General features: G+C 51.4%; 1 protein-coding gene across 1 annotated transcript in view; it reads left to right on the top strand.

Annotated features, from left to right (window-relative positions):
• ADAMTS7 (ADAM metallopeptidase with thrombospondin type 1 motif 7) overlaps positions 1-23,457 on the top strand; it is a 68,719-nt gene that overhangs the window by 3,169 nt on the left and 42,093 nt on the right. Inside the window, exons 3-13 of the mRNA XM_015418495.1 lie at positions 361-552; positions 3,435-3,611; positions 3,845-3,928; positions 5,549-5,673; positions 7,722-7,871; positions 9,056-9,199; positions 13,294-13,438; positions 15,032-15,124; positions 16,103-16,248; positions 21,049-21,218; positions 21,995-22,128. Coding sequence (XP_015273981.1) covers positions 361-552; positions 3,435-3,611; positions 3,845-3,928; positions 5,549-5,673; positions 7,722-7,871; positions 9,056-9,199; positions 13,294-13,438; positions 15,032-15,124; positions 16,103-16,248; positions 21,049-21,218; positions 21,995-22,128 — 1,560 coding nt within the window. The remainder of the gene's footprint in view (positions 1-360; positions 553-3,434; positions 3,612-3,844; positions 3,929-5,548; positions 5,674-7,721; positions 7,872-9,055; positions 9,200-13,293; positions 13,439-15,031; positions 15,125-16,102; positions 16,249-21,048; positions 21,219-21,994; positions 22,129-23,457) is intronic.

Consider the following 23,457-nt stretch of genomic DNA (forward strand, 5'->3'; position numbering starts at 1 on the left):
AAAGGAAACCTTCAGCTGCATGGGAGGTTGTTAGAGGCACTGGAAGAGGTCCAGCAAAAACCACGGCAACCCCAATTGGAGAGGAAAAGCATTTTGACGGACTCCTTGTTTTTTAACTAAGTAGTCAGCCAACTTGGATGGCTTGTTAACTCGTATACTCCAGGCTGGAGAAGGCATTCTGGGGCAAACACTCCGCATGACACATACAGCTCGGCCTTCCTCTGGCTCTTCAGTCTTGGCACTTTGCTTTGTTCTTTAGTTTTTCCTGATTTGTTCCAAATAGGCTGAAGCTAAACAAACCGTCAAAACTCTGCCAAGCCCAAGGGCTGAGGTCTCCTCCGGTCTTCTCACCCTCTCCAGAAAGGTGTCTTCCGGCTGGCTGACGAGGACTTCTTCATCGAGCCGCTCTCTGCAGGCGAGCCCCGGGGGAACGCAGCCCAACCCCACAAGATCTATCGACGCAGCGCTTCCGAATACGAGGCAGAAGAGCTGATCGCTGTGGCAAACACCAAGCCCGCAGATGTCAGGATGTGTGGAGCGCAAGGTAACGATGTCTCCTGAACAGCTGCCAAACAGCTGTTTCGTAATCCTGCGCTTCAGTCTCCTTCTCTGTGTTTTAAAAGCATGACTCTCTTGAGTATATGAAAACCAGCTCCCACTTTATCGTTGTTTCTTTTGAATCAACCCGTGCAATTCCTTCATTTTTACCAATCTGAAATAAACTTTCCAAAATGGGCCTGACACCTGTGAAGTTCAAGCTTGAATGAACATCAGGGTTCCAGACTTCAATTAAAACTTAGGATTGCAAGAGGAGAACATCAGAAGAGCCCTGCTGGACCAGACCATCTAGATCGGTCTATCTTGTCCAGCATCCTGTCTCACACAGTGGCCAACTAGTTCCCCTGGAGGTCCAACAACAAGGCAGAGAAACTGGGGCCTTCCCCTGTTAAGAACATCAGGAGAGCCCTGCTGGATCAGACCAGAGAGGGTCCACCTAGTCCAGCATCCTGTCTCCCACAGGGGCCAGCCAGTTCCTCTGGACGGCCAACAACAGGGCAGAGAGGCCAAGGCCTTCCCCAGATGTTGCCTCCTCACTCTGGGATTCAGAGGTTGACTGCCTCTGAACATGGAGGTTCCCTTTAGTCACCATGGCCGTTGCTAGACCTCTCCTCCATAAGGGTGTTAGGCAATCCATAAATTGCCTTGGTCAGGTTTCCCTGGAGAAGCGTCATAAAAGTCCCATAATTCAGACAAAATCTGCTGTCCCAGGGATAGGAACACAGGGTTCTGTCTCTCAGGAACAAGGCCAATCAAAACAGACTGCGGGAAGGCACTGAGATTTCCTGATGGGAGTGTGGTGAGATCAGATCTAGACAGGAGCAAAACAGGGTTCAGTCCAGGTAGATCACTGCAAGACAGAACAGAAACGGGGCTGTGCCCAGATGGTGTCACCTGAATCAACACCATTTTAAAGATCTCCCCTTTATTTAGTCACGGAGTGATCTGGAACACTGCAAAGTGGGGAACGCCTAAGCCTTTGGACATGATTCAGAGAGGCATTTTCAGAATTGCTGAGTGGGTGTGGTTTCTAAAGTTTTTTTTTTAAAAAAAGCTCATAATGGCTGCCCACAAGATTGGAGTGTGGTCAGAGTGGGGAGATGGTGTGCCCCACTGTCCTCCCCGGAAGGCCGGCTCGCCCCCTCACTGCTCCTTCCTGGTGCCCGTGCTCTTTATCTGGGTCGCTGTTGTGGAGATCTGAGAGCAAACTGTGTGTGGTGTCCTTGGGGGATTTTGATTGGACTTGCCCTGCCTGGCAGGGTCTGAGTGCGGAATTCACTTCAGGTCAAGACCCTGATTAGGAGCGGATGAAATTCCCTCACAGGAAACCCATTTCCGTTAGAAGCCAGCTCTTCTTCGGAGACGGCAGCTTTTTTGTGTGCGAAAGACAGGATTTGCTTTTAGTTATTTTTTCCCCTGCAAATGCAAAAGTTTTAATCTGCACTTGTGGCTGTCTCACACCACTGATGATGGATCAAGGTATTGTTGCCGTTGTTGTTAATATATTTTTAACTTATTCTACCCCACTCCCCCAAACCCTAAGGTTCTTGGGGCAGCTCACAAAAAAAAAATACAAAAATATCACCCACACACCACAATAATAGCAAAACGGTCAGGCCTCACAACAGTATCCAGCTGCTGCACGGTGGGGATCCACCAGTATAGCTCATGTTGCAGTGGCATTAAATCTGAGCTAGTAGAGGTAAAGGTTTCCCTTGCTCGAAAGTCAGTCAGATCCGATTCTAGGGGGCAGTGCTCATCTCCATTTCCAAGCCGAAGAGCCAGCGCTGTCTGAAGACGTTTTCGTGGTCATGTGGCTGGCACGGAACGCTGTTACCTTCCCACCAAAGTGGTACCTATTTATCTACCTGCAATTTCTTGCTTTCGAACTTCTAGGGCCAGAGACGGGAGCTCACTCTGTCACGCGACACTTGGATCTCGAACTTCTGAGCTACCGACCTTCCGGTCTGCAGCTAAGTGTCTTAACCTCTGAGCCATCGCGGCCCTAAACCTGGGCTCCACCTGTGTAATGCTTAGATGGCTGCCTAAGCCCTTTCCGCTTTGTGCCCTTAAAGTGGCAGAAGTGAACACACAGCAATGAATATCAATTCCTGAACAGCAGAGCAACAAAATTAAAGCAGAAGAGTGGAATTAATTCACAAAAACTGAAACAAATATAAATCAACAGAATACAGACCAAAAAAGCCAGAAGGAATAAACAACAAAATAAACAATAAATAGTGAACTGAGCATCCCAGTTAACAAAAAGCCTTCTCCTCCCGACTCCAGATCCTTACCCAGAATTCATGCCAGGTGAGCAACTCATAGGGAAAACAGCCCTCGGCTAGGGTGCCATGTCTGAAAAGGCCCTGCTGCTTGTAACTGACTGCCTGCCTCAGAGAGAGGGCGAGAAAGGCCAAGATTGATGGACAAGGATGTATGGAAGCAGGCAGGCCTTCACATGGTTTATTCACAATTAGGGCTTTCAAGATTTAAGCCAACACCTTGAACGGGGCATGGCAACAAATTAGCAGCCAAGGCAGATAATATGCTCTCTGTAAGGAGTGCCGGCCTGCAGTTTGGGTGCAGCATTCCTCACCAAAGCATCTTTGGGTCATTCGGGATGGTTTCCGTAGAACGTGTTCCTACGCAGAGGGTCCACACAAGGCGTAAAGCTGTCCTTCTGTTCAGTCCCGTACCTGCCTGGTACCTGCCGGAAGAGGCAACCGGTGAAGAGGTGGAGGGGGAAGGAGGGAGGGAGAAACAGTGCAGATCTCCGTTCTGGCAGAGGAGGGGCTCGTGGATGGCCAGTCAAAGTCATTCTGCTTCTGGACTCCTCATGGCCTCTCTTCTTTACATTCCAAGAAAGCCTTAAGAAGTCCGAGAAGCGGAGGGAGCGGTGGGAACAGAAGCAGCCGAGGAGGCGCCAGATCAAGCAACGCTCCGTCAGCAAGGAGAAGTGGGTGGAGACCTTGGTGGTCGCCGACACCAAGATGGTGGAGTACCACGGGAGTGAGAATGTGGAGAAGTACGTCCTGACTGTCATGAACATGGTGAGTGCGGGAGGAGGGGGCGTGGCGGCAGGGATTTTGCAGGGTGGGTGGGTGGAAGGAGATCCAGTTTGAAGCACCAAACCATGGCCTGGGTGGCTCCTCCAGTACCCATTTCTGCTGAGCCACCGGGGGCCCAGGGTGCCTCGTGGCTTGTCCTGCGAAGGGTCCTGTGGGAGGCACCTGCTGGCAGAAGTATCTTTGCCACAATTGCTTCTATTCTTGTTTTTTTCCAGGTGGCAGGTTTATTCCATGACGCCAGCATCGGGAACCCCATCCACATCTCCATTGTGCGCCTGATCTTTCTAGAAGAGGAGGAGGTAAACAGGAGGGAAAATGACTGGTGTCATGATAATTATCGTGTGGCTTTGTGTGTAGAATAGCCAGGAGATCCTAAGATTGCCTGGCAGCCAGAAGTTCTAGCTCTTCAATGTTATGCACCACTAGGTGGCGAGATAGACTTGTGGGGTTTTTTTTAGGCGAGAGACATTTCAGAGGCGGTTTGCCATTGCCTGCCTCTGTGTCATCATGACCCTGGTATTCCGTGGAGGTCTCCCATCCAAATACTAGCCAGGGCCGACCCGGCTTAACTTCTGAGATCTGACGGGATCCGGCTGTCCAGGTCAGGGCAATGACTGGTGTATTTGCTGTTTATGCCAGGGCTGTGCCGGGTGCTATCCAAAGTTAAAACAGGATTGACAGGATGCCCAGATGGAAAGCTCACCAGTTCTGTGGGGGTGCCTCCAGACACGCAAGCATCTCAGGATGTGAAGTGGTCTGGTTTTCTGGCAGTGAGCCCTGGTCTCCTGGTTGCCTTCGCCAGCGGCTTATTGGGCTTTGCCTGTAGTCAGACTGCTGTGTGCAAAACGCAGGCCCAGTTGCTTGGGAACATTTCCAAGCTGTGGCTGACAGTAGTGAACATTTTTGTTGCACAGATATTTATTGTGCATGTGACTGTGTACTTCTTTACACAAGTGTAGCAACACCACTGCGGGAATATGTTGGAGGAGGCGATGGTGTGCTCATGCACGCATGTTTTGGGCAGAGGGATTCTCCAGAGCCAGAGAGGCAGGGCTCACCTGTCTACGAAAGGACACATCAGGCAATAATGTTTTTAGAAGCACTCATAATACCAGGCTAGCCCCCGATCTCATCAGATCACAGAAGCTAAGCAGGATCGGTCCAGGTTAGTACTTCGATGGCAGACCACCAAGGAGGCAGAGGCAGGCAATGGCAAACAAACTGTTAATTTCTTGCCTGGAAAACCGTACTGCGTCACTGTAATTCAGCTGTGGCTTGACTGCATTTCCCACCAACAATGCGCCATGCGCAAGTCATGCTGTCTGTCCCCAGGATCTCTGACCTTCCACAGAGTTCTGAGAAGCTCCCAACTCTCGGTGGGACTTGAAGCATCTTGTAGTATTTAGTTACCTGGATCAGGGTGGGACGATGGGAATGCTGACACCACGGGTCATTTCGTAGGAAAACAGGTGCAGGAGATCATTAGGATAACTCATTAGCATACCTGGTTTGCATAGGCCACACCCCCTGACGTCACCGGAAGTGTGTCAGAAGGCAACACTCACCCCTCAGGTGCCACTGGACTGTTTTGGATGGCTAGCTATTGGGGGGGGGGGACGTGCAGATCTGTCCTCGCAGAGGAGGGAGAGCTTGTACCTGAACAAAACTTGGTCTTAAAGGTGCCACAGGACTATTTTGGACTGGGGGGCTGGGGGGAGCTCTGCGACTTACCTGGCTGCTTCTTGCACTGACTGAGGGTTGCTGGGAGCAGGGGGCGGGGCTTGTTGCATGTGCCCACCCCCTGGGCTCCTTACTGCTGGAGCTCCGCTCCTGTGCGCTCCTGCAGGAAATGACCCCTGGCTGACACACTGAACCCAAGCATTTACTGAATGAGCGTATCCAGTCTTCCGTGCCCACAGGAGGACCTGAAAATCACCCACCACGCAGACAACACCCTGCGGAGTTTTTGCAAGTGGCAGAAAGCCATCAACGTGAAAGCGGACACTCACCCGCTACACCATGACGTCGCCGTCCTACTCACGAGGTACTGGCACTCAGCCTTTGCCCTTGTGCTAGCAATAGCGTTTTCCCAAACACATCTCGTATTAATCATTTCATGATTGCTTTTCTGATTGTGTTGATTTGACTTGGCGAAATGCCTCCAGGAGGTATCAGGAGAGGTGGCCGGTGTTCCCTCTAAGCTGAGTTAGTGCGAGCTAGCTCACAGTTTTTTAGCCTCTGGCTCACACATTTTTGTCTTAGCTCCAGAGCAAACTAATTTATGCAGTAGCCAAATCGCTCGCTCACAATTTTAATGCCTTTGCCCTTGTGCTAGCAATAGCGTCTTCCCAAACACATCTCATATTAATCATTTCATGATTGCTTTTCCGATTGTGTTGATTTGACTTGGCGAAATGCCTCCAGGAGGTATCAGGAGAGGTGGCCGGTGTTCCCTCTAAGCTGAGTTAGTGCGAGCTAGCTCACAGTTTTTTAGCCTCCGGCTCACACATTTTTTGTCTTAGCTCCAGAGCCAACGAATTTATGCAGTAGCCAAATCGCTCGCTCACAACTTTAGTGCCAGTAGCTCACAAAGTAGAATTTTTGCTCACAGGACTCCACAGCTTAGAGGGATCATTGCTCCAGAGTAAACTAATTTATGCAGTAGCCAAATCACTCGCTCACAACTTTCACGCCAGTGGCTCACAATGTAGAATTTTTGCTCACAAGACTTCACAGCTTAGACGGAGCACTGGAGGTGGCATAAAGGTTTTCTGACGAAGTAACAGACTGGGAATCTCAGCAGCATCCATTGCAGAGTGGAGCTTTCCTAGATCTGGCAGATAGTGCGCCCCCCCCCCATGAGCACAATTGTAAACCATTTAGTGGTCATGGCTTCCTTCGAGAATCCTTTGGGGGGGGTATCGTGATTGTAATGTAATGCAATGAATCGTAGAATGTAATGCAATTTGGAATGGTAGATTGGAATGTATTTCTCTGGTCTGGTGGCAGAGGGAACTTAACACTGCACAATCACAAGGAAAAGGATGCTGTTAGTTACCTCCATGCTTGGGAGGAGACGGATGGAACTTAACAACAGGGTTGCAATTAATTACTCTCAGCATTCCACAATTAAGAAGGGTACATTTACACATCAATCTCCAATTCTGGTATATTTATTTGCGTTACTATGCTTCCCCCCTGGAATTAAATTCAAATGAATGGTGACTGTATAAACTAAGCTTGTTATTCCAATTTGGTCCTTGCATCGGTTAAACATCTTCATTATGTTGTATGCTAATTTGCTGCTCACTCTCTACCTATATGTATGGACTGGTAACTTCCATTTCAGTGTATCTGAAGAAGTACTTGCACACTAAAGCTCATCCCTTGAGTAAAACTTTGTCGGTCTTAAAGATGCCACCAGCAATGCTCCCTCTAAGCTGTGGAGTCTTGTGAACAAAAACTCTACTTGGTGAGCTACTTGGTGTAGTGGTTAAGTGCGCGGACTCTAATCTGGGAGAACCGGGTTTGATTCCCCACTCCTCCACTTGCACCTGGCTGGATGACCTTGGGCAAGCTGTAGTTCTGACAAGAGCTGTCCTTGAAAAAGAGCAGTTTCCGTCAGAGCTCTCTCAGCCCCACCCACCTCACAGGGTGTCTGTTGTGGGGAGGGGAAGGGAAAGGAGTTTGTAAGCCCCTTTGAGACTCCTTCGGGTAGTGAAGGGCGGGATATAAATCCAATCTCCTCCTCCTCCCCTCCTCCTCCTACTAACATTAAAGTTGTGAGCAAGCAATTTGGTTGCTGCGTAAATTAGTTTGCTCTGGCGCCCTCCTTCCTGAGCTAAGACAAAAAGGTGTGAGCCAGAGGCTAAAAAACTGCGAGCTAGCTCACACTAACTCAGCTTAGAGGGAACACTGGCCACCAGACTCAAAAATATTGGGGAACCTGTTAGAGGTTGCTGGCCCTTTCTTAGCATTCCCGTTTGCAGGCAGAGAGGCACCACACGGTTAGTTTGGTTCAGCTGCGGGCACTTCTGCCAGTGATTGTAACCGTGTCTTTCTTATTTGTATGTTTCTGCCCATCTGGGGAAGGAAAGACATCTGTGCTGCCATGAATCGTCCATGCGAGACGCTGGGCTTGTCTCATGTCTCGGGCATGTGCCAGCCCCACAGGAGCTGCAACATCAACGAGGACACCGGGCTTCCTCTGGCGTTCACCGTGGCCCATGAGCTCGGACATAGGTATGGGAAGGACTGGCTGTTTCCGCCTTGACCTTGCATTTGGAGGCATCAGGCCCTCCGTGTGGAACTGCCGCTGTCTAGAATGCAGCTACTGACTTCTGCTTTTATTACATTCTGCAAGCCAACGTTTCGTTGTCAACTACAGAAACACTGCAGGTTCCCCAAATTTGGTGTTTTGCTTTGGTAAATTTTAAGGAAAAAAAATGCAAAACCAATATGCAAAAGCAAAGTATTTCAGCCTTCAGAAACTCTGTGTGCGTGCGCGTGTGTAAGGTCCCAGTCAAATCACTCTCCACACACACTTTGGCAGTGATTGCTTTATTTAGAGATATGAGATGCTGTGGGTTCAAGCACTTTGTTAGGACCCATTTGCAGAGGCGGGAAAAGACAGGATATAGGTAAAGCCCCTACATTCAATGCTCACCTACGTCAGCGTTACGACAGTGACTCTGAAAGATATACGTCCTGGACTACTTGTTCTCCAGCTCCACCACTTCTGATCGATGGGCAACTCCACCAAGTAGGGGAAACAATTCTCAACTCCTTGATTTGCACTGCTTGTATTTTGTCTCCTTATTGCTGCCCTCGTTTGCCGTTGAATTCCTTCGTGGGGGGGAGGGGAGAGTGTGTGTAGCTTGCTAGGGAGGATTGCTTGGTAATTTTCCTAAGGGCCCCCCCGAAGACATCTTTCACACTAGAAATGTCCTTGGAGTAAGACTGTGTCTGGCTAGATAGTGACAGTATATCTTTCAGAGTCACTGTCGTAACGCTGACGTTGATGTGAATGGAATTTTGGGGCTTTACCTATATATTGTCTTTTCCCGCCTTTGCAAATCGGTCCTAACAAAGCGCTCGAACCCACAGCATCTCATATCTCTAAATAAAGCAATCACTGCCAAAGTGTGTGTGGAGAGTGATTTGACTGGGAACCTGACAGTGTGTGTGTGTGTGTAAGAGAGAGGGAGAGAATCCACCGGCCTGTCCCCTAGGGGCGTTGTGCAGATCCTGCGGGAGGGACTTGCCAGCCTGTGTGAGGGCATCCGTAGCGGGCCGCCCCTGCAGGCCTGGGGAGAGGGCCCCCCTCTGGCGTGCCCGAAGCCCTCACCCAGCCCGAAGTTCCTTGGTGCCTGTGTCTGGGTCCGCGGCTCACCTCCCCACCCCCTCGGGGGGCTGTGCTCTTGCAGTTTTGGGATTCAGCATGACGGAAGCGGCAATGACTGTGAGCCAGTTGGGAAAAGACCTTTCATCATGTCTCCACAGCTCCTGTACGACACCTCGCCCCTCACCTGGTCCCGCTGCAGCAGGGAATACCTCACCCGCTTCCTGGAGTAAGTCAGGGGGGAGGGAGGGGGGTGCGTTTCCATTACCAGGGCCCTCCCTGCATGCGGGGGCGGGGATGAGACTCTGTGATAGCAAAGAGGCAGTGCATGTGGTGGGCTGGGCTGCCTCCATCTCTGGGAGAGAAATGCTTGAGACACCCCCCCACGCCCAAGCACCAAGAATACAGAGCATCACTTGCCCCAGACCGAGGGTTCCTGTCTATACCTTGGGGCTAATAGCCACTGATGGACCTCTGCTCCATATGTTTATCCAATTCCCTCTTGAAGCCGTCCATGCTTGTAGCTGCCACCACCTCCTGTGGCAGTGAGTTCCATATGTTAAGCCAGTTTGGTGTAATGGTTAAGTGTGCGGACTCTAATCTGGGAGAACCGGGTTTGATTCCCCACTCCTCCGCTTGCACCTGCTGATATGACCTTGGGTCAGTCACAAGCTCTGGCACAGCTGTCCTTGAAAAAGAGCAGTTTGTGTCAGAGCTCTCTCAGCCCCACCCACCTCACAGGGTGTCTGTTGTGGGGAGGGGAAGGGAAAGGAGTTTGTAAGCCGCTCTGAGACTCAAAGTGAAGGGCGGGGTATAAATCCAATCTCTTCTCTTCTCTTCTTCTTCTTCTTCTTTGGGTGAAGAAGTACTTCCTTTTATCCGTTCTAACCCGACCGCTCAGCAATTTCATTGAGTGCCCACAATTGTCTCGTATGGTGAGAAAGGGAGAAAAGTACTTCTTTCTCTACCTGCTCTATCCCATGCATAAATTTGTAAACCTCGATCATGTCACCCCTCAGCCGCCGTTTCTCCAAGCTAAAGAGCCCTCAAGCGCTTCAACCTTTCTTCACAGGGAAAGTGTTCTAACCCTTTTATCATTCTAGTTGCCCTTTTCTGCACTTTTCCCAATGCTATAATATCCTTTTTGAGGTGTGGTGACCAGAACTGTATACAATACTCCAAATGAGGTTGCATCATTGATTTACACAGAGGCATTATGATACTGGCTGATTTGTTTTCAGTTCCCCTTCTAATAATCCCCAGCATAGCGTTGGCCTTTATTAATTGCAGTCGCACACTGTCTTGACATTTTCATTGAGTTATCTACTATGACTCCAAGTTCATTGAGTTATCTACTATGACTCTTGGTCAGTCTCTGCCAGTTCTTGCTTGCTTTTTCTCACGCTGGCTGGGTCTCGGGGATTCATGCACAGTTGCGTGAAAGAGAGCCGCAGCTATTTTTCACAGGGTGGCCAGCTCCTGTCCAGCGTGCACATAGAAGTCACAGCGACGTCTCTCTGCTCGGCAGGTGTGTGTTTGCATAGGCCAGATGGGCACTGAGTGGCTTTCAGGGGAAGAGGCAGGGAGGCTCTTTGACCTGCAAAGAGTTGAAGTTGCTTTGCAGGCCGGAGGGTCCTCGGTCTGCTCCTTGCTCCTGAAGAGCTTCTGCAGACCTCCGCCTTCCTGGGCTTGGGGCCTCAGGGAGGTTGCTCCCGCAAGCACCTCTGTTTGGAATGAGCACCAGTCCGGACGATCCCTCCCGGATACCAGATCAGTCCCGGTGCAGCTGCACTTGAGAGCAGTTTGGTGTCGTGGTTAAGTGCGCGAACTCTAATCTGGGAGAACCGGGTTTGATTCCCCCACACCTCCACTTACAGCCAGCTGGGTGACCTTGGGTCAGTCACAAGTTCTCTCAGAGCTGTTCCTTCAAGGACAGTTCTCTCAGAGCTCTCTCAGCCCCACCTACCTCACAGGGTGTCTGTTGTGGGGAGGGAAAGGAGTTTGTAAGCCACTCTGAGACTCCCGAGTGAAGGGCGGGGTATAAATCCAATCTCTTCTTCTTCTCCCTCTCCCTATCCTCCTTTTTCTGGAAAGGGTTTGTGTCAGCCAGTCTCCATTCTGCAGAGCGTGGCATGGAGCGGAGGTCGGTGTTCGCTCTGTCCCGCCTGGCTGGGTCTGCCAGCCAGGGATGTCTGCTAGTGACCAGCCCCGACCCTGGCCTAGTGGGAGCCGGGCCAAGGCCAACGCTGCTTCCCAGCCATACTCATTCTGGCAGTTGTTTATTTCTAGCCTCCTGTGGCTGCCGACTCTTCTGGGCAGCGGAGAGCAGAGTCTGGAGCCCGGCCCCCGTCTAGGCTCTCGCTTGGCCCAGCGGCTCGACCCTTTGGCCACCTGCCCCAGACTGAGAGCCCCTATCTATACCTTGTGGCTAATAGCCACGGATGGATCTCTGCTCCATACGTTTATCTAATTCCCTCTTGAAGCCGTCCATGCTTGTAGCCGCCACCACCTCCTGTGGCAGTGAATTAAGGCCACCCTGACAGTAAACATCTGCAAAGCTTTCCTTCCATGTCTATATGTAAACAGACAGTTTTCCTCAAAAAAACCCCTCCCACAGAGAATCTTTGCAGTCCGTTTTTCCCGAGTAGTTTTCGAAGCTGAGGAGGAGAACACGTGGTTTGCAGGCGGGAGGTTCGGGGCTCACCCTTGAGGGCTGGGGAGGATTTCTGCAGTGGCCCGGACAGGAGGAGACGTGGGAGATCTTTGACTGGACCTTCACAGCCATTTTGGACAGTATGCTGCAGCCCTGATTCAGTGGGGCATGGGGTGGAGAGAGGAAAGGGGGATTGATCCCTTCACTCCCCCACAGTTTCATTTATCAAAAGCAGCACCGCCCCTCTCCCTGCGCTGCTGTGTATTTGTGTAAAGTGCTGTCCAGCCACTGCCCACTCAAGACGATGACCCCAGCCAGGGGCTCTCAAGGCAAGCGAGAAGCAGGGGTGGTTGGTGTGGCGTCCTCTCTTCAGGGAGGACTGGTTTTCCCTTTAAATGGGCTCTTTGCTTTTGTAAACGGGGTATAGTTTCTGCTGCCACCAGGGATTTAAGGATTTCCAAACCTTCTGTTGCTTTTTTGCTGGTAAGGTGACCTAGAGTCGGGGCTTTTCAGGGATCTATGTGGTCCTGAAGAAAGATAGAACTAAATTCGGGGATAAACTTGAACGAGAGATGATTTATTGAAGTAAGAACAAAATATGAGGTTGGTTATTCTGTAACTACCTTGGATAAAGGGACTTGAAAATATGTCTGTCAAATGTATCACACACACACACTGCCTTTTTTCCCCTTTACTTTTTGTTGGTTTTGACACTCAGTTCCAACTTTAGCAGGAGTCACTCTTTCCTATAGTCAGCCACACAGGCTAAGGACACATATACTGCCCTCTTTAAGAACTCACTCAGAACTGACTGAACACTCACTGGCTTAACTCTCCCACTGAACAATTCCAACCGATTTTCCTAACTGTCTCTCATAACTGACACACTGACACACCCACACAGCTTCACTTCAAAAAACCCTCCCACATGCTGTCATCCACCAATCACAGCACATTTGTCTCTCTCAATCACTCTAGTCTACTAACCATGCACTCCAACCAAGCATTTAAAGGCGCACACACTCTCATAACACAAGGAACCTTTACAGTTGGCCATTACTTCCCTCCGCAGAGCCTTCCCCGGCCGTCCCCCATCCAAGTACCGACCCTGCTTAGCTTCCAAGATCTGATGAGTCGGGGCTATACCAGGCCACCTTCTCACCTTCCCTGCCTTGCTAACACTGCTGGGAAGATTCCACTGTGTAGCTGGCCCGGCATTTGCACCTCAGCGGGATGCTCCCGTCTCCTCTGGTTCCTCTTCCTCTCCCCAGCTGGTCTTTCCTCCGGAACAGAAGAGGGCCGGGAGGGGATGGGGCTCTTTTGTTTACTCCGTTCCGGCTCAGAGATGGCCGGCTTCTGCCTTTCCTGCCGGCTGAACATGGTTGCTCAGCATCACAAACAGCAGCACCGGGGAAGGAAAGGCTCTTCTCCCCCCCCCCCCGGTGCCTTTTCTCCTCCGCCCTTAATCAGGGATCAAAACAGAGGCTTCGCCTTTTAAAATGCCCTGGCTGCTTCGCTGCGGTGCCTGAAATCTTGCTTCCTTCCTCTTTGGTTTGAGGTGCTTCGCCGCCAAGTACGTGGCTTCCTCTGCCGCTTCCCACATCCCTTTCCGATTACAGGCATCGTTTTGTGTGTCTGCTCTTTTATTATCTGAATGTTTCTGCTTGCAGCCGCGGTTGGGGGCTCTGCCTGGACGACCCACCAGCCAAAGATGTGATAGACTATCCCTCCATCCCGCCGGGAGTCCTCTACGATGTCAGCCACCAGTGCCGGCTACAGTACGGACCCTACTCCACCTTCTGTGAGGACATGGATGTAAGGAAGGGCTGGCTGTCGGTCTCCGCATTGATTTCTGGTGTGACGTAGAATTGTGAAATAGGTGTTGTGTCTTTGTCTGCATGGAAGCCCCCTTCGGAAGGGAACACCTCTGTAGGAGTCAGTTTAAGCGAGATCGGGGTGAGCCCAGTGCGGGCCCTTTGCACAGATTTTTGCATTTGATTGCTGCCCTTCAAAGACTAAGGCAAGAGCTAATTATTGCGGCCCCCCCGAACTGTAACTGCATTTGCTCACGCTGGCTCGTCCCCTCCTAGCCAAGAAGGCCGAAAGCACAACAAAACCCTCTGTGAAACAGGACAGCACCATAAAGTCATGTGATGAAACGCATAGTCTTAAAGCCACATGGAACAGCAGTAACTCTCAGCAGGGGACCAAGATGCCACTCAGATGGGTCACCTGAAAGTGCTCAGCCCTGCCAGTCCTCCACCAAATGGCTTCTGGAAGAGGAAAGTACAAGGAAACCCTGTTCTCCTTGCTCTTCCATCTCTCCTCTCTTTAGGGCTTGGCGTGTTTTCCTTCCGTTCCTTTTCTCTTTGTGGAAATATGAATTGCAAACTCATCAAGGCAGGGACCTGTCCTTTTGGTTTATGCCCCTCTGCGAAGAGCCATAGACTATTTAAATCAAGGGTGTCAAACATGTGGCCCGGGGGCCGGATCAGGCCCCCGGAGGGCTTCTGTCAGGCCCGCAGTGGAACTGCCTGTCTCCTGCTGCTTCTTCCAGTTCTGCTGCTGCTGCGTCATCATAGGTCTGCAGCTTACAGATGCACAACCTGAACAGCAGACTCAAGACTGCCACAGCACAGACGTTTTGATGCAGTAATTCAGAGCGAGAGGTGTCAGTTAGCAGACACTGTTAAATAAACAAAATGTTGCAAGCGTGCTAATGTTTTATTTATTTATTTATTTATTTATTTTATTTAAATTTATAACCCGCCCTCCCCGCGAACGGGCTCAGGGCAGCGTGCAGACGGGGCCAATGCCCAATACATAAAACATTAAAACTGCATTTAAAAATATTCAGTACAACTTAAGTGCTCGCCATAATATCTAACAAGGGAACAGATGGCGTCATCAGGATAGTATCCTTAGTGGCCACAGCTCCACGCAGTACCACCATTTTAGCGCTCACAGTGAGTTGGTAATAATGAGCATGTTTTCATTATAAGTAAAAAAACCCCTTTGTGTTGGTGTCCTTTATAAAGTTTATATCTCCGCTACCTGGCGTTACATTTTGTGGCACACCTGGCCCGGCCCAACAAGGTCTCATTTATGTCAGATCCGGCCCTCATAACAAATGAGTTTGACCCCCCTGATTTAAATCCTCCTCTTCCTCCTCATTTCAGGCCCCTTTCTCAAGGAACCCCTCCCCCAAAGGCCCGCGTTGTCTCTTGCCAGGTTTCACGAGGGCCATTCATTGCAAAGAGCACAAATGCTCAGGAGTTGGCCTGCCGGGGGCGTGGGCTGCTCAGACTGAGGGGTCAGAAGCATCTGAGGCCCTTCCCCCTCTCTTTTCCAGATGTGTTCTGAACTGATTGCATCTGGAGAATGTTGTCCTTTTACCCCCCTCTCCAGAGCGTCTGCAGCACACTGTGGTGCTCCGTGGGGAACACGTGTCACTCCAAGCTGGACGCGGCCGTCGACGGAACCAAATGTGACGAGAAGAAGGTAGGGCGACCTCCGGAGCCCCTGCTCTGCTGCTCTGGGGCAGGTCTTGGTGGCCTCCTTTTTACCATCGTTATTTCGGGAAGTGCTGGGCAGAGGCTGTGAGTTCCAGGGGAAGAGCAGCGGGGCGGGGGGTCTCTTCCATCCTTTTCTCTTTCACCTCCTTCCCCACCTCCAAGCCGCGTTTACCTGTTGGTGGGGAACGTGTAGGGGTACTGTCATGGCTCAGGTGGGGTGTCACCTGACGCTGCCACAAGTTCTCGGTCACAAGTTCTCTCAGAGCTGTTCTCTCAAGGGCAGTTCTCGGGAGAGAGCTCTCTCAGCCCCACCCACCTCACAGGCTGTCTGTCTGTTGTGGGGAGGGGAAGGGAAAGGAGTTTGTGAGCCGCTCTGAGACTCCTTTGGGTGGTGAAGGGCCATGGGGTATAAATCCAATCTCTTCTTCTCTCTTCTTCTTCAGTTTGGTGTAGTGGACTCTAATCTGGGAGAACCGGGTTTGATTCCCCACTCCTCCTCCACTTGCACCTGCTGGATGACCTTGGGTCAGTCACAAGTTCTCTCAGAGCTCTTCTTGAAAAAGAGCAGTTTCTGTCAGAGCTCTCTCAGCCCCACCTCCCTCACGGGGTGTCTGTTGTGGGGAGGGGAAGGGAAAGGAGATTGTCAGCCAGTCTGAGACTCCTTCGGGTAGTGGAGGGTGGGGTATAAATCCAACCTCTTCCTTTTCCTGCCTGGTTCTTCTACCTGGAGATGCTGAGGATTGAACCTGGGACCCTCTGCGTGCCAAGCAGATGCTCTGCCACTGAGCCACGGCTCTTCCCCTGAAGCCTCCTCCCTGTGCTGCGCTCTGATGTCTGAGAGCTGAAGGGGGCTGCTCGCTTTTGAACCACTGATGATGACCGTAGGGGGAGCGGCCACCGAGTGTGTTGTCTGTCTACTGTGCTGGCTGGCTTGACTTGCTCCTGCCTCCCCCTTTCTCCGCAGTGGTGCTTCAACGGGGAGTGCGTGCACATGGGGTACCGCCCAGAGTCCATCGACGGAGGCTGGGGCGCTTGGAGCTCCTGGGCCGCCTGCTCACGGACTTGCGGTGCCGGACTGCAGAATGCGGAGCGGCAGTGCAACAGGCCCACGTGAGTCCCTCTGCTCCCAAGCCCCGCCTTGGGGAGGTCATGTGGTTCTCTCCTCACCGATTCCTTGCTGTCCTCCGTCTGGCTCTAAGGGCCCCTGACCGACCCGTCCAGGAGCAAAGCGGGGCCAGCCGCATAGGCTAGGGGTGTGGGGTGGGGGGAATGAGAGAGGTGGGAAGATGTTATTGTCAGACTCATGCAGCCATCAGTCCTCCACAGCTTTCTTTCAAAGAAAGTTTATTGAGACAGTAGACAGTATGCAGATATATCATGGCGTCTCGTGTTAGAACTGGATAGATGCCCGCGAAGCAAGCAATTATACATAACTCAAAGAAACCCCCTGATGGCTAGGGCTGCCATGTCCCCCGGGGGGGGGGGGGGTTCCCCCCCCAAAGGTAACCCCCCCCGGGGGGGGGGGCGCCCTTCCCCCCGGGGGGGGGGGGGGATTGCCCGCCCAAAGGGCCCCCAACCCCGCCAATCCAGATCAGGCTGGCGGGGGAACCCCGCCTCCAAATTGCCCGGTTCCGGCCATGACGTCACCTGGAAGTGCTCTGGCCCATTAACTCATTAGCACCTTTGTGCGAGGTCCTGGCTGCTGTTAAAACTCAGGGCTCAAGGATCTCCGCCCTCTTGAACGTGCTTCTTTTCGTCGGCTAGCCAGCTCCTGACGCTTCCGATCCCTAAGCCTGCTTACAGGTGGGGGAGATGCAGGTGGTGAGCTGCTTGTGGCCTGCTCAGTCCCAGGTGCAAACCGTCCTGTAGTTGATTCAGATTGCTGTGTATCCTCCTCAGTACTTACAGTAGGTGCAGATCCTGATGCTTCTTCAGCTCTTAAAGGCACTGAATCCTCCCCTCTTAGGCTGTCAGGAGCTGGCTCTGGGGCTGAGTCAAGGACAGACATGACAACACCCCCCCCACACACACAGTGTTCCCTCTAAGCTGAGTCAGTGTGAGCTAGCTCATAGTTTTTTAGCCTCCGGTTTACACCTTTTTGTCTTAGCTTAGGAAGGATGGCTCTGGAGCAAACTAATTTCTACAGCTGCCCAATCACTCACTCACAACTTTAAGGCCGGGAGCTCACAAAGTAGGATTTTTGCTCACAAGACTCCACAGCGTAGAGGGAGCACTGCCCCCACACCCCCACGAAAGCAAAATTTTTGGCCACGTGTCCAGGGTTGAGCATCAAACTCCCTCCCAGCTGAACTTGGCAGGGCCATGGTGGGATGTGGTGTCGCACACAAGCGGAGGGTCTTCTCTCGACGCCCCCGGCTTTGATGCATTTTTCTTTAAACTCTGGTCAGCGGTGAATAGTCAGACATCGGGCGGCTGCTCATGAAAGCAACCCTTGTTTTCCAGGGGAGGACGGAGGGGTGGGAGGAAGGGGCCCCGGCCTCACAGACATTGTGCTGTGTGTTGTTGTTGCTGTTTTTTCTAAAGTGAATGAGTCACTCGGGCCAGGCCCGCTTTGAATGATTAGTGAAATCTGTTGAGAGATGAGCAGCATCCTTTGGAGAGATAAAAAGACAGCAAAGCAGCGTTTCCTCTTTTAATTTGGGTGTCTCTTATCAGCCAGTCTCCCTCCTCCCCCCCACGACACAAAAATGCATGCCACAGCATTCCAACCGCCCCGCCCCACCTCACCCCCATGTGCAGAGAGTACTCCCCAAGCCAACGGGTAAATCTTTGTTCGAACAGGAAATATCGGGCTGTCGCGTCATCATCTTATTTTCCTTGGTACAAGTGTATGATTTGATGATTTGTTTAAACGGAACCTTCCAAAAATAAAATGAGGTGTTTTCCTTTTTAATCAGATTTTTTTTAGAATTTCAGTTGGGTTAACCGTGAACCAGTTTATAGAGTCTCTCTTTTTAAACGGTCTGGGTTTAGGTAAAGCCTACGCTTTTGGTCGCCCAAATGGAATCTTAAACTTCTGACAGTCCCCCAACCAGAGGCTGCTTTCCTGTGTGAAAACAAGGCGTTGCGGGGGTGGTGTGGTGGTGACCCCTGCCTTCCCAGGGGAAGCACTGCCAGTGGCACAAGAAGCCACATCTTATGGCGGGGCCAAGCACTAGCGAGTCCCTGCATAGACGGCTTCAAAAGGGAATTAGAGAAGCATATGGAGCAGAGGTCCATCAGTGGCTATTAGCCACAAGGTATAGATAGGGGCTCTGGGGCAAGTGATGCTCTGTCATCTTGGTGCTTGGGGGGGGGCAGTAGCGGGAGGGCTTCTAATGTCCTGGCCCCACTGGTGGACCTCCTGATGGCACCTGGTATTTCTGGCCACTGTGTGATACAGAGTGTTGGACTGGATGGGCCTTTGGCCTGATCCAACATTGGCGTCTCTTATGTTCTTATCTCATCCATGGGACCCAGGTGGGCAGTCTTGGTCCTTCTCTTTCATGCCATCCCCTCTGCTCCGATTTGTTCTCACACCAAAAAGTGCACAGCAAGGACATTTCCTTCCCTTTCTGCGGCCTACTCGTTGCGCTCCCTTGCTTCTGGAAGGATCTGGACACTTAGAAGCGAACGCCAGGCCTTTTGATTTGGAAGGGACGTTCCATTTCGCTCCGTGGAATTTATGTCTAAATAAGGGCCCAGAGCAGATGTTGACATGAACAGTTTTAAGGAAGCAGCAGCTGGTGTGTTGTGTGTAGGGGGGGGATTCAAGGGCACAGCATGGGATATAGAGATGTTTTCCTCACATGGGGCCAGTGAAAGAGAGGGGGGAGAAATCTGCACCAGGAAAACTGGGGAGAGGGGAAGGGTAGACACCACTGTTTGGTGTCGTGGTTAAGTGCACGGACTCTAATCTGGGAGAACCGGGTTTGATTCCCCACTCCTCCACATGCACCTGGCTGAATGACCTTGGGCAAGCCATAACTCTGATAAGAGCTGTTCTTGAAAAAGAGCAGTTTCTGTCAGAGTTCTCTCAGCCCCACCTACCTCACAGGGTGTCTGTTGTGAGGAGGGGAAGGGAAAGGAGTTTGCAAGCCGCTCTGAGTGAAGGGTGGGGTATAAATCCAATCTCTTCTCTTCTTCTTCTTCTCTTCCCTCTAAGCTGAGTTAGTGTGAGCTAGCTCACAGTTTTTTTAGCCTCCAGCTCACACATTTTTGTCTCCGCTCAGGCAGGAGGGCTCCAGAGCAAACTGATTTATGCATCAGCGAGATCGCTTGCTCACAACTTTCACACCATGAGCTCACAAAGTAGGATTTTTGCTCACAAGACTCCACAGCTTAGAGGGAGCATTGGTAGACACCCCTCCACTCATGCCCCCAGTGCCAACAGTTTTCCCACTGCAGCTGCAATTATCAAAAACTACAGGAGGTCCATTTAGAGCTGCCCCACCCACCATCACATCCGTGTTGGCCATGAGAATATGATTTTGTCTTATTATCTTATTCATTTATACCCTCCTTTCTCCCCAACGGGGTCCCAAAGCAGCTCACGTTGTCATCCCCCCCTTCATGTTACCCTCACAACAACCCTGTGAGGTCGGTTAGGCTGAGAGGGTATAAGTGGCCCGAGGTCACCCACCCAGCTTCCGTGGCACAAGCGGGGTTTCGAACCCGGGTCTCCCAGATCCCGGAATTACATTGCAACCACTCCGCACACCGCCTTTCAGTCCTGCACATTGGATTGCTTTGCTAGCTTTCAAGGAAGTGATCCCGTTTAGTGTCCTTCCCTGCTGTACAGGGGAAGGGGAACCACAATGCCCAAAGGAACGGGGGGGGGGGGGGGGATTTTGCACAGAAGAAGCTGAACACATTTATTCAATTCAATTTATTATGGGTCTGTATGACCAAAGTCTTGACCAAAAAGAGAATGCAAAAGGGGTAAAATAGGTACATAAAATTGACATAAAATATGACAAAATACATAGTCACAATCAGTAAACATATAAAACCCAGGCATAGCCCAGAGAATAAAAAAGACCTGGGGCAGAGCCAACTAACTAAAATCCTCCGAAGATTGAAAGTCGGTGTAGGTATTTGCAAAGATGATAAGTTTTCACTGTTTCTTGAGAGCAGCAACCTTAGCCAGGAACCACGCCACGTTAGCTGTTATCAGTCCATCGGCATTTGAATCAGATAACAATACTGAAAGCACCCAAGGTTGCGAGGGAAGAACACATTTATTGAAGTATCTGCTGCGAGACCTTCTGCCTCAAAAGATCTAGATGGTCTAGCCTAGGAGGTGCCGTCGGATGCTTTTTTGGTTTCTCTGCCACAGACGAACATAGCTGCCCCCTTGGAACTGGTAAACAGACATTTGTGTTCAGTCTCCAAGCAGGTATCGTTTTTGGATTAAGTGTTTAGGTTCTACAGAGGCACCAACTGAATATATGTTCTCTGTGATAACAATTTTTTTTTCTTTTGCCGCTTCGTTTCGGAAGTACATGAGCTCCAAAATGGGAAACTTCTTTTAAACCAGCAGTTCCAACCGATCATTATAAGTGACCTAGATTTGAACCAAATCCCACCCCCTTTACTCCAGTGTCAGTTTAACTAGGAAAGCTTCTTGCGTTTAACGTTGAGATTGTTCTTAGATGTGTTTGTTTGTTTGGAGTGACCTGGTTATTGTGACCTGGCATATTTGGCTAGATTGGGGGGGTGGGTCGGCAGCTGGTGGGCAGGGGGCCAGCTGAGCAGGCCCAGCTCAGATCCCCCCCCTCCATTTCAGCAGTAGAACCATCTCTGTCTGCTTCCTGGCCATTTCCTGGGACTGTCTTTTCCTTCCCGGGGTGTGCTCGGCACGGGGGCGCCTGCGTCGCATCTCTTAGTTGGCTTCTCTCCCAACGCCAGGCCAAAATATGGTGGCAAATATTGCGTTGGGGAACGAAAGCGCTTCAGGGTCTGCAGCATGAAGACCTGCCCCCCGGACCAGCCGTCCTTCCGCCACATCCAGTGCAGCCGCTTTGATGCCAGGCCCTACAAAGGGAAGCTTTACAAGTGGACCCCAGTTCCTAATAACAGTAAGCATCTCTCTTGGCGTCGCGTTAGCAAAGTGATAAAAGATGGAGAGGGCTTGCGGGGCTTTTTGCGCATTTGTGTTGGAAGCCTAATGCGGGTAAGTGCTTCCTCTGCCATACGCAACTTGGCTGACTTACTCGAGTCACCTAAAGCTCTTTCATCTGCACATGGCTTCTGCCTGTGGGGATCACCCTTCAATCTAGAGTTAGTGAGTGAAGAACACTCTTTAACTAGTGAAGGCTTGGAGACACTCACTGTTGAAGAGGAGGTGTTTAGCATGGTCTCCAGTGAGATACTTTGCTCTTAGGGAAGGGGATTTCCAGCTGAGCTGGATCCAGGCACAGTGAAGAGATGTTTTGGTGCCTCCTGGTCTTGCATGCTGCTCAAGGACTGACTGAACACCACAACTGGGCGAGGAACTGATTTCCACCTGGATTAGATTATCTAGTGGACTTTGGGTTTAGGAAAGGTGCCTCTCTTGCTCTGTAAGCTCCATTGGCCATGCACTGGCTGAGATCTGGCTTCCGAGTGCTGCATGCCTGGGGGACTTTGGCGGAAGGGAGGGAGGAAGGATGGAGGCAGGGAGGTGGAAGGAGGGAGGGAGGAAGGAGGGAGGGAGGGAGGAAGGAAGGAAAGAGGCAGGGAGGGAGGATGGAAGGAGGGAGGGAAGGAAAGAGGGAGGGAGGGAGGGAGGGAGGGAGGAAGGAAGGAGGGTAGGAATGAATCCGGGTGCTGTTGACCTGGCAAGTGACTTGGTTGTTCTCTTCGGTCTCTGCAGTTAATCCCTGTGAACTGCACTGCCGTCCAGAGAACGAGTTCTTTGCAGAGAAGCTCCGCGACGCAGTCATCGATGGGACTCCTTGTTTTGAGGGGAACTCCAGCCGGGACATGTGCATCAACGGGATCTGTAAGGTAAGCTGAGGCCTGGCCTCTTATCAGGGGTGCTGACTGTGATGGCAGACCCTGAAAGCCCAGTCAGCCTCATCAGGAGAGTCATGTGGGCTGGTGTAGAAAACGTGCGACCCTGAAGGATGTGTTTGACTTGGTGGAGGGAGAAGAATGGGCCAGGCAAGGAGAAAGGTGGATGGACAATTAGCGCCATTTTTCCGGTCCTTCTCTCAGCCAAGGACAATCCAATAGTCATAAGAACATAAGATAAGCCAGTATTGGATCAGGCCAGTGGCCCCTCCAGTCCAAAACTCTGTGTCACACAGGGGCTAGAAATACCAGGTGCCATCAGGAGGTCCACCAGTGGGGCCAGGACACTAGAAGCCCCTCCCAATGTTGCCCCCCCTCCCCAAGAACTGAGAATACAGAGCATCCCTTGCCCCAGACTGAGGGTTCCTATAAGAACACAAGAGAAGCCAGTGTTGGATCAGGCCAGTGGCCCATCCAGTCCAATACTCTGTGTCACACAGGGGCCAGAAATACCAGGTGCCATCAGGAGGTCCAGCAGTGGGGCCAGGACACTAGAAGCCCTCCCACTGTTGCCCCCCCCCAAGCACCAAGAAGACAGAGCATCACCTGCCCCAGACTGAGAGTTCCTATAAGAACATAAGAGATGCCAATGCTGGATCAGGCCAGTGGCCCACCCAGTCCAACACTCTGTCACACAGGGGCCAAAAATACCAGATGGCCTCAGGAGGTCCAGCAGTGGGGCCAGGAGGACACTAGAAGCCCTCCCACTGCTACCCCCCCCCCAACACCCAAGAATACAGAGCATCCCTTGCCCCAGCCTGAGAGTTCCTATAAGAACATAAGAGAAGCCAAGGTTGGATCAGGCCAGTGGCCCATCCAGTCCAACACTCTGTGTCACACAGTGGCCCAAAATACCAGGAGCCATCAGGAGGTCCACCAGTGGGGCCAGGACACTAGAAGCCCTCCCACTGTTGACCCCCCCCCCCAAAGCACCCTCACTTGCCCCAGAGCCCCTATCTATACCTTGGGGCTAATAGCCACTGATGGACTTCTGCTCCAAATGTTTAGCTAATTACCTCTTGAAGCCGTACGTGCTTGTAGCCGCCGTCACCTCCTGTGGCAGTGAATTCCACGTGTGAATCACTCTTTGGGTAAAGAAGGACTTCCTTTTCAACGTGCCATTCAAGGCATTACAAATGGAAACGAGCGGAGGAACATTTTGGTCTCCATGGATGGTCTGCTTCAGGGGAAGAAATTTGTGGGGGGACTCCAACCAGAATCTGTTGAGTTAGAACTGAAATGCAGATTTGATACTATCAGACG

The sequence above is a fragment of the Gekko japonicus genome, unplaced genomic scaffold (genome assembly GCF_001447785.1).
Source record: "Gekko japonicus isolate JY-2015 unplaced genomic scaffold, Gekko_japonicus_V1.1 scaffold275, whole genome shotgun sequence".
NCBI lineage: Eukaryota > Metazoa > Chordata > Lepidosauria > Squamata > Gekkonidae > Gekko > Gekko japonicus.